Source organism: Daldinia decipiens (genome assembly GCF_022478715.1).
Source record: "Daldinia decipiens strain CBS 113046 unplaced genomic scaffold F4813scaffold_7, whole genome shotgun sequence".
Taxonomy (NCBI): Eukaryota; Fungi; Ascomycota; class Sordariomycetes; order Xylariales; family Hypoxylaceae; genus Daldinia; species Daldinia decipiens.
Window position 1 is genome coordinate 410549 of NW_026054550.1, and position 10755 is coordinate 421303.

At 47.3% G+C, this 10755-nt stretch overlaps 3 protein-coding genes across 3 annotated transcripts; 1 reads left to right on the forward strand and 2 right to left on the reverse strand.

Moving 5' to 3' along the window:
- Window positions 1–26: 26 nt before the first annotated feature.
- On the reverse strand, window positions 27–2937 carry F4813DRAFT_313633 (uncharacterized protein). The gene is made up of 3 exons (XM_049240910.1): window positions 2446–2937; window positions 1793–2359; window positions 27–1739 (listed from the first exon to the last, which is right to left on the reverse strand). The coding sequence occupies exons 1-3, from the start codon at window positions 2722–2724 to the stop codon at window positions 363–365; spliced, it is 2223 nt and encodes a 740-aa protein (XP_049102076.1). The 5' UTR covers window positions 2725–2937; the 3' UTR covers window positions 27–362.
- Window positions 2938–4264: 1327 nt separating this feature from the next.
- On the forward strand, window positions 4265–4560 carry F4813DRAFT_386981 (uncharacterized protein; the record flags this gene model as incomplete). The annotated part of the gene is made up of 2 exons (XM_049246497.1): window positions 4265–4308; window positions 4395–4560. 2 exons carry the CDS (start codon window positions 4265–4267, stop codon window positions 4558–4560), a joined length of 210 nt encoding a protein of 69 aa, XP_049102077.1.
- A 78-nt stretch (window positions 4561–4638) lies between these two features.
- Window positions 4639–8915, reverse strand: F4813DRAFT_401073 (uncharacterized protein; the record flags this gene model as incomplete). Its single annotated transcript, XM_049248355.1, has 5 exons — window positions 4639–6911; window positions 6963–7031; window positions 7080–7151; window positions 7210–8506; window positions 8576–8915. The coding sequence occupies 5 exons, from the start codon at window positions 8913–8915 to the stop codon at window positions 5162–5164; spliced, it is 3528 nt and encodes a 1175-aa protein (XP_049102078.1). The 3' UTR covers window positions 4639–5161.
- Between the last annotated feature and the right edge of the window lie 1840 nt (window positions 8916–10755).

Genomic DNA, 10755 nt, shown 5'->3' on the forward strand with positions numbered 1-10755 from the left:
GACATGATCTAGGTATGATGAAGAAATAACGAGTAAATTTTTGTGTTTATTAGGTTCGGTTCTACCCTGGATATCACGGTAACGCATCTATGGATATCCATTCATGCCAACGCCGCACATCATATACTCCTATCCTAAGTACCTAGGTATGCAACCTCGACGAAGACGTATCCCCTATTTCGTTTCACCTCGTAACTTATTCTCTCTAACCGACGTGAACATAACCCCCCGTAGATTAACCCAGCCTGAAATCATGCTTTAGGTACTTACCGGAGCCTCGCGCCCCTATTATTTATTATATTGCTATCCAGCCAATACATTCCGTACCATATGCCCCATATCCCAAATATGTACATCTATCACTACGTCAAAGGCTCTTCGACCTGAGACCAGGCATCCTCGTCAATCTCATCGCTGTCATCAGATTCATATCCGTCGCTATCGTCTCTATCCAAGGTCGCCGTTGACCCTGCCGTGCTCGCTGCCGGTGTGAATGAGATGCGGCTGTCCGATGTAGATACAGATGTACCGTCGTGGACGGTGCTGGGTCCCATATTTGACGGCACGGCGTTTACGGACCGTCCGGCGGTTAAGGTGGCGGTACTGGCTTCGCTGGGCGTCTTGTCGGATTGGCAGATGCTCGAAGTATCTGTCGCTACTGTATTACCCGTGCGGTAGGCTGGTCCGGGGCCGATTGGGCCCAAATCAGCGTCTGGGACGGTGGATTGAAAAACGCCGCCGCTCCCGTCGTTGAGTCCGCCGGCCCAAAGGGGGAGATACTGGAACTCGTCTTCCGATAGTGATAGGACGATGTGTTGCGTTCTAGTGAGTGACACTTCCAAATCGGGGCTTGTCCAGGCAGTCCATAAGTTTGTTACAGCAACGTGAAGCTCGATGCGAAAGTTCTCCAGGTGGAACCTGGTCGCTACTTTATTAGAGCTACCTCGATGGGGGAGGTAGGGTGTCGCTTTGATTAGTCTGTCGTTGAAATCGTCCACGTATGGAGTCAGAAAATCGACGAGATAGCATGGCCCCAGGTAGTCGACAGGATATGAAGCCAGATAAACCCAAAACCACGGGGTTAGAAGATGTTGGGCATCGGTGAAATTGCTGGCGATAATGGAAGTAGGAATTCGTCTTGGATGTTCCACATAACATCGGCGATCGCGATCGTAGGCGCTTTGCTGGTCATACTCAGCTACGGCATGTGTTGCCGTCTGTATTATATAATCCTTATATTCTTGTAGCTTTGTATAAAGGGTGGAGAACGAATCAAGTAGTCTATCTAGTAGTTTATCGCGTTTGGAATCTGTCTTCAAGATTGACTGGACGCTGCTAGGGCTTGAGCCGGTAGAAATGGCCGTGCGAATGATGTCGCCGGCTTCTACGAACTTTCGATATTCCGATATTTCAAACACCTCATAGAACTGATCTGATCTAAACTTTGCAAGTGTCTGGTGAACACGATCGGCAAGTTTTTGTGCTGCATATTGAATAACGGTCTGCAGATCGTCAGGTAGATCTACACGAGGGCGACCGAAAATTGTATACTGATTTTTTTCCGCCGGGGGTTGAGCAGCAAGAGTATCCAGGGCCTTCTCAACGACGAGGATGCGAAACGCGGCTCGGGTGATACTATCTATTTCCAACGTCCACGCGATTTTAAACGCAACTTCGGCATTGATATCAATAAACTCGGTGTTGGGTTCTGCTAAAAGCCAAGTATACACGGAGTCTCGCTATAATTAGCAAAATTAGTAACATAATATTCTAATGTTACATTTCCACTCACAATAACACGTGTGCAATCTAGTATGCTGGCAATACTTGTGAGCGTATAGACACGAGATGCCGAATTCAAGACTAGATCATAACCCTCTATCGCCAAAAGGAGACGAACGATGTTGACGCGATGACGGATAGGGCAGTAGTCGTCAATAGTCCTGGATTTTATCGTTTCGATGTCAACTAGGTCGATTGTTGGAAGACGTTCTCTGAGTCCCAATTCCTGTTCTATGTATGCCGACTTATTTACACAGTCTATAGGAACTTCGTCGTGATGGGGACAGTGATCATCGTGTCCCGAAACTAGATATGGCGATATACCAAGTCTCTCCTTTGACGTCCACCAATCGGTAACGCCAGGAGGTAAAGACAAGCCTATGAGCTGGGCAGCTAGGTCGTCTCCCTCAGCCGAAGGAGTGAGATCAATAATGAATTTCTGTAGAAGAATTTCACCAGCAAGTTCCAGTCTCTTCCGGAAGCGGGCTTGTTTCTTGGACGACAATAAATTTGCGAAGACCTTAGAACCAGTAGCAAGGAGCTTCTCTGAATGGACGCAAAAGCGTTTTGAGATCCACTATAACGGAAGCTGATTAGTTACACTGAGAAGAGACCAAATACTTCAGACCCCTATTTGATCTATAGCGTTAGAAATTGACCTACCTCTTCCCTCGCACAACTTAAATAACCTGAAGGGAAGTCAACGATAACTAGAGTATCCCCATCATTACATTCAACGTGAACGTGTAGAAGCCTAATGAGATCTGACTTCTCTCGAGACTTGGAAATGTAGTTAACGTCATCTTCGCTGGGTTGGTCTTTTAACAACTGGTCGATTGCCGCATCAATTAAAGAGCCACGAGGAGCAGGAGTAGGATCTGATAGAGGAGGAGGAGGATCTTGAGACTCTGCCCTTTGCTGAGCTAGTTGTTGTGAGAGCATGATTACTCGGAGGGTAAGGCTCTGAAGCCAGTGATATGGATAGATAGAGTAAGTCGGCCGCAGTACTTATTATAATGACAAGAGGTAAAGTAAGGAAGGGTTACTTAGATGACTACCTCCCAAAGGATGTGGAGGAGGATTTAGTAAATAAAAGTAGAAAGTAGAAAGTAGAAAGTAGAAAAATATTAAGTATAAGGCTGTGGTTGCCTCCTTTGATATTCTGACTAACATGGAACTGCCTGCTTATATGCAAGCTTCCATGCTGCACGCGGGAAGCATGGATTATGTATATTTAGGATGTATAGGTACATCTAAGCTACGTACATATACCTAGATAGGTATGATAAAAGTAAAATTGCAAGTAGCAAACCGTACATGTATAAGTACTGTTACATCTCCAATTACGCCGCTACAGGTAGAAGCCACATAAATTCATGTTCTATGTACATGTATCTAGTGTATATCCTTATTGGTCGGTATCGCGCAGACAAGGCAGGCGATGAAAATCAACAATAAGCCTTACGAGACAGTGTAAGCGAAACCAAGTCTATACCGTGAGATTCCAAGCACTATCAATCAAGACGGCCATGTGTTTTCCATTGCCAGCTAGCTGATTTGTTTATACACATAGTTTCAAGTTGACTTAGCTAACTACCTATATTTATGCCTAGTCAGGGGCTTATAATTGTGAGACTTGACAGGTCATCAACATTGGTAGCTTGCATACTAGGTAGCTACTAAACTAGGTAACCGGTGAGCTAACAACATAACATATGTACAATACAATAGGTACCTACATCGAGTACTATACGCTAAGTACTGCAGATCAGAAATAAATGATTAGGTTAGTCGGATCTTGAAAAGTTATCGCCTCTTGGTATTAATGATAAACCCATTCCCCGCATTTTAGTTTACCGTTCTCGCCCCTCCTAACCTCCCCTAATGCCCTAATGCACACCTACATACAAAGTCACCTACATACAAAGTTTACCAAGGCTCCAAGGGCGTTAAGCGTATCTTAGTGCGCCTCTCCTAAGCTTTCCGGAAATCCTCCCGATAAGGTGTTACCCCATTTCGCTCGCGTGCCCCTTATCCCGAACCGGTCAAGCGTAGGGCAAACCCGCCCGTTTCCAGCTTCGCCAGCTTCCCTTAATTTTTTCGTTTCCCACCAAGATCGCACCACCGAACCTCATCAGCGTCTGCCCACCCTACCCGAAAATCTGGGGAATCTAGACCCTTGTATGACATAAAACTGGAGAATATCTTATCAATTAGGCCCCCCCGTCGGTATGTAGCGGTCAGTAGAGCATGCTCTCTAATAACTTGCATACATAAATCCGCCCGTCTGCCCGGCGATCCTCTTCTAAGTGGCTTCGTTTCTTGCACTCGCTACCTACCTATGTATAAAGCTGTCCTGCTACCAATATAATAATCCAAGGCTTTGCTTCCCTCATCTAAGAGCTTCAACCATTGAAACGTTCTATAAACAAATCTAAAATTATCAAACACCGAGCTCAAGCACTCTCCCAACCCAGAAAACATGGACCGCACCCGCGCAGCCAGAATGACCGCCGGAGGACCTCTGTAAGTACACCAAATCCCACAATTAGCACGTACACACCTACATACCTGCGTGAGAGTCCACCAGACTAACCCCCAATCCCAACCAGGTCCCGACACCCCGGCCTAGCCCTCGCCGCCGTCGCAACAGCCGGCATAGCAGTCGCCGTCCAGTACCGGCGATCCGTTCTAACGCGCAACGAGAAGGCCCAGAAGAACTCGCCCGAGCACCCCAACTTCTACGTCAGCGTCGACCGGAGCGGCGGCGGCATCTGAAGCTTCAGGGGGGCGAAAGTATAATCTTTAGTAACTTAAACCTAAGATATATTTAGAGAGGAGCAAGCAATTTCTCGTACCTCGTCGGACGACACGAGAATGCTGGCTGGGTTAATTGGGAATTTCATGACACAGTTGGGATTTATCACGACCAAGGGCTAGACACACCTCACCATTAAGACGAGTATGCGTACATTATAATGGGGTAACGTAACGGCAGGCGTTTTCTGTTTCTTATTACCCATAACTACCTAGACATAAAGCATAAAATCAAAAACAATGTTAAACAAATGCAAATAAGTCTTATGAATAGTAGCCAGCTCTGATAAGCTGTCTTATGCACAATCCACTTCTGCGTGATAATACATGTAAGTCGTCATACGGCATGTCACATCGCATGCCAGATCAGTCATAGCTGATAGGTATATGCTCAACCACCATTCCCACCCCTTCTTTCCCTCCTGGTATCGTACCAAAAACTCAGGCCTTTTGCTTACCGTTGCCTTCTGAGCCCAAGGCAAACCAAAACGCCAAAATGCATGATTTATGAGTCGGCCTCACAAAATAGAAGGGCCCTGGCAGAATCTACCTAGAACGCCGCTTATACGGAGTTTCCCCTCTTAAACCATTCCGTCACCGACTCGGCCTCCAGCTCGCCAGCGCTTGTTGTCCCCGCGACTTCCTTCCCTTTCCCCTTGAACGGACGACTCATTGGAATGACCGTCTCCAAACCATCCTTTTGTTCCCTATTACTTGCTGGTCGACTTCCCTCACTCTTGCTCTTTATCCCTGATTTTCTCTTGCTGCTCGATGGCCTTTCGCCGCTTGTACCAGTTCTCCAACCGCCCTCGTCGTCTGAATTCTGTGCCGTGGGTACTGTACTTCGCGCTCGAATCTCCTTCATAGCATCCGCGAAGTTCTCCTCAAGGTTCTTCATCCTGGCTAGAATTAATCGGCTGATTCTATCTGAATCCTCGCGCTCTTGGCTGCTTTGGTTCAGAGCCTTCAGCTGGCCAGTGGCCATAGCCATTTGTGTTGCGAATGACGATGGCACGGCACCAAATTCATTGGTCGCATCCAACCCTATGTCAGAACTAATGCCTCCGTCAACAGACGAAAGACGTCGGTTTCTCGGGGCGGCATTGTGAAGGATAGAGCGATTAGGTGCCGATCTTGCAGGAATCGGTCTCGGCCGAGTTGCCAGGGGCGGCCTATTTTGCGTCCTCCGTGGCGAACGTGTGCCACTTGGTACGGATGACTCTGCCGCTGTGGCCAGTCGGCTGGTTCGTAGGTGGGAGCTCACACCCAATGGCTCTTCCGAGACCAAGGATGGACTTGTTTCGAAGTGACTAGGTCCCTGTGGAGCGTAAAGGATTGTATTTGTGGAAAGTGTGCGGCTGTGGAGGCCTTGGCGACGAGTTGTATTGCTAGTTCTAGGTGATGTGACGGCCATGCTCTGCTGGTGTGAGGAAGAACCCAGAGACGATGGAACTAAAACCTCACGTCTCAAGTCTAGAGAGGACGTGAAATAGTCTTCACGTTCTCGTGGAGTAGCATTGCTGCTACGGCGGCTCGCATTTACCATATCATCTTCTTCCTCATCGTTCGTTACGAATTCATCGTCGCCATCTGCTTCCGTCTGGTCCCTATATCGTGCCTGTTGTTCGTCAATTTGACCGTTGAGTTCCCTGACATTAGAGCCAGGAAAGCCGCTATTCGACACAAGGTCGGCAGGGTCACTTGCAGCCGATCGAATGTCGGAGACGTGCCTAGACCTCTTAGGAAAATCACGGCCCATGCTCATTCGTCGTTGAGAAAGGCTCCGACGACTGTCAATCGTAGGCCAATGAGAGAGACACTCACCAATCTCATCATTTTGTTCCATCCAATTGCGAATAGCTGTCTGCGTCTTCCTCCTTTCTTGTCTTCTCTGGCTGCGTATCGTGCCGGCATCAGGAAGTCGACGGAAGACTTCTTCCAGAGCACGGTCTTTTTGAAACCCAGCAATCGATTCCTCACGTGTCTTCATGCTTGGGCTAAAAAGGGCCGTCCCCCTACTAGCAAGGTCGGTGAATGATATTCCTCTTGTCTTACGACGCCCTTGATGCTCGACCAGATCCGTTGGCTCGTAAATCGACGGGGCGAGAAAGTATTTCTCATAAATGAATATGCAAAATAGAAGAGGAAAATGGGTCAATTTAATGACCGTGCGGTTCAAAATCACAAACTGTCTTATGGACATTAGGTATCGTAATGGTGTCAAGATCCAAGCGAGGATATTGCTTGGTGCAACGTAAGAGAACATTGCATCGTTCTTGACCATGGATATAGTATTGATCGCGAACAAGAACCTAGGCAGGTGTAAGTAAAACTAAAAAATTAGGCCGGAGATAATCACGTACTGGTGCTCCTCATTCGCATTCGATACGATTGCCGTGAATGAGTTTGTAAGTACGGTAATCAGTATTGTACTATCCCATGTTAGAATTGCAGGGCCTCTGTGCTAAGAACAGACTTACACGACGAGGAAATGGCATATAATGAGGAAAGCCGCTAGTAGCGTCTTGCCTAAGAAAGTATACTCTGGCCATCTAAAAATCTTGGTTAGCTGATATTATCTCGAAGAACCCGAGGTGTTTCTGGACGTACACATCCCACGCAGCCGGCGTGAACCCCATGAGAATTTGGAAGATCTTATAGGCAACCTCCGGTGCGGCGTTTTGGTTGCTAGAGAGTGTAAAGAACACGAAGAACCCAGAACAACTGATTAGGACAAGAATGAAGACAGCCGCAAGATCCACCGCCATGAGCCGAAAGGCAATCAGGAGCTGAGAAAAGTATCGATAGTGATCTAACACACTAAAGATACGTGGCAACAAGAGTATGGCGTTCGCTGCCAGAACATCATATGCCATCTCATTCCAACGATGGGGGTCAACGACAAACACAGCATATACTCTCAAACAGTAATATACGATGAGTAGCAGTAGAATGCCGAGATCAAAAATATTCCAGAAGCTCATGATATACAAGGAAAACCCTTGCTCGTTGAAACCAACGACTTCATCAAGCATGAAACCCGCACTCCAAAACCAGAAAACCAATTCTAGTTCAGTAATGCGACTAGAGCGTTCTATTAGGACCGCTAAAAATAGACATATTAGGGCAAATAAGGAGCATGTTGATAGGAACTGTCTATAGCGAGGAACGCGGAGGCGAGATAACTTCAAAGGAGAAGCTTGGCGTGGGTCGTACAGATTTACCGTTCGTCGTACAGGTATTTGATGTAGCGGTAATTGAGATAGCTGTTCTTTAGGAATTTGGTGGCTGAGGAGCGGTGTTCGAACTCCTGCTAGGCCGCTTTGGGCATTTCCACTTGGAGTTGGAGGCTTGGACATAATCCGATGGAGGTTGTCTTGGGACGAATAGAAGCTAATGGCACCATTCCAAATGGCCTCGAGTTGTTGAACCACGAGTGGGTGCGCTAGGAAGTGCTTGGCAGAAGCACGGATAGCCACCTCGAGCGTCGAAGATCGGGCTACAGATGGACGGTTCTTGCTGTCGGGGGACTTTACATGTGTCGTCGGTGTCTCAGGAGCACCTTGGAGCGGGTAGAAGTCATAGGACAAAGCATCAATAAGCTCCCTCGTACTGTATTCCTTCAATAATTTCAAGGCGAGAATTTCGCAGACCCTCGCCCGTGTCATACTCGTACCTGCGTTACCCGGGTATAGTTGTCCCTCCTTCGCAAATTGGAGGCAGTTCGCCATTAAAGCGTACAGCGTTACACGACTAAAATGTTGGGTCCGAATCTGCTGTTGCATAGGTTTGACCAAGAATTGAGAAACTTGAGGTGATCGAATTTGGTCCCATGTCAATGTAGTCTCAGTTCTTGCTTGAACAATTATTCTAATTGCGTGAACGACATTATAAATGGGGATAGAATCTAATCCAAGTTGTAAGTCTAGAGCTCAGTATGTAGTGTACACACATCAGAAGGTAACAGTAAACATACCAAGGTAGGTAGCGGAGAACAGTGGTATGATCGAAGCCGAACTTCTACGCGCATTCGTTTCTCGGAAGGGCCGACTTAATCGACGCCCAGGCGGCCTGTCATTGAGGTCGAAGTCGTCTGCATTTTCATCTTCTTCCTCTTCCTCCTCGTCTTCGTCTTCGTCGGCCTCGGTGAAATCGGCAGTAGCACGTCGCTGTTGACCATAATCGCGGCTCATGGGATCAGGGGGCGGGGGCGGGGTGTGATCATTCAAACCAAAACGCGCCGAGTTGACATGCTGAGAGGCCTGTCCCGGCCGCAGTAGCAGCGAAGAAAGCATCTCCTTCGCGGGAGCGGCCATCGTTATTCCCAGTTCCCCCTTGCCTCCGCGCCGACAGCTAAGAAATATATAAAGGCATTGGGAGGACAGAAGCAGGCCAAGTACAATAGGTTCGCCGATCAACCTTGCTTGCTTGTTCGTGTGTGCAGGTAATACAGCCCAGCCCCAAGACTTGACCGCGTTGCGCGGAAAAGACAAGATAGTGGGACAAAGAGAGGAAGGGAGAAAGAGATAAGGGCGTTGCGAAGATCACGACTAGCGTTGCTAAGCATTGATATTGATACCGACAAGGAAATCAGCATATCCACCCTAGACTGCCTAGGTATGTTACATCCTAGGTAACCTTAAGTACCTACACATGTATAGTGGAACCGTCCACTATTGCGTGCAAGAGGCGCTGGTAACAGGTACCTAACCTAGTGCACACCATTCATGAATCACAAATGACCTGACACACTCACCCCAGTGTATCTTATGGTCAGGTCAGGCGTAACTAGCAGCTAATCCGTACCTGGTTTTTCGAGCGGTGCAGAATTGAGATATTATATTAATTTTGAATTGCAATACAGCAAGAATTCCATGACGACAGTAGAGCTTAGGTATGTTACCTGTATATAGTCCGTCCTTTCGAGGGAATGAAGGTTGAGGAATGATAAGTTAGCAAAATTGGTAAGCTGAGAAAAGACGAGATGCAATTGAATGCAATGACTACATACATGTAAGTCAGGTAATTACATGGTTACCTAAGATAGGTATGCCCTCCCTCCCTCCTTTCTCAGCTTCTCGCTTGCAGGAAGCTGCAGGTGCAGGTTGCATCATGGGATGATGTACTTCGCATACACTAGTGAACCTTGAACCTCGCCTATGAGAAGTTACCGCTTTGGGCCATTCTATACCACCAAAGTGGCAGTCAATTGGTCATTTAGCACTGCTATCGCAAAAGGTTTCATCTATCCCAACCACCAACTATGTATCTCCGCTACTTTAACGTAGTCGATCCAACCGCCCCCGCGCGCAGTATACGCAGTAGTTCTTCACACCGCTCACCTCTTTGTCTCTAAATCATTGGCAATTCTGTATTTCATCTCACATGTTCCCCGTGCGGGTATAAGCTCACCTCCTTCGGCGGTGTTTTTCTAGAGCTACCCGGCTTACAGCCACTTGCGCGGATGATTGATCTGCAGACTGACCTACCTCACATGCATCTATATATGTACGTAAAACCGATGAGGTATCCTGCATGGTTGGCAAGACCCGCTCATTGGCTTTGCTATCTCGGAACAACTTGAGCATCTACATATGTAGTGTACATAGGTGAGGGAGCCTCTTCACCATATTTATCGACAACGATATTCTCGCCACCCACCATCTCGGCGCCGTAAGAATGCATCTCTCAAATTTATTTCTCCGAATATTATATCAGCACGATAATAGGAAAAACGAGGACATGTTCCGTAGCGAATCTAAGCGCGCTTATTTTTATGTGCCTAGTGTATGAACTTACTTGCCACTTACAGTCTCCGTCTACATACGCTGCGCTTCTAGTTCTGTTGAGCTTCCTCATTGGTCGAAACAATTGCAGTGCCTCATCTCTCACTAACCTAACCTAGTACATACTAAGACATGCGCACTTAGTCTATCGGTACCACCGAGCTTCGCCATGTAGAATATGCCACCAAGACGAACGTTTTCTTTCCCCCCAATCTTCTCGAGAACATTCACCGCTCCTTTAAACATCTTCGAGTCTACCCTCTCTGATTGGCACAATTCTAGGGTTGCACTCATCTAGCTCGAAATAGCCGGCAGTGGCACATGACGAGCATGTTACCTTGCATCGCAACCCCTACGATATATCTTTACC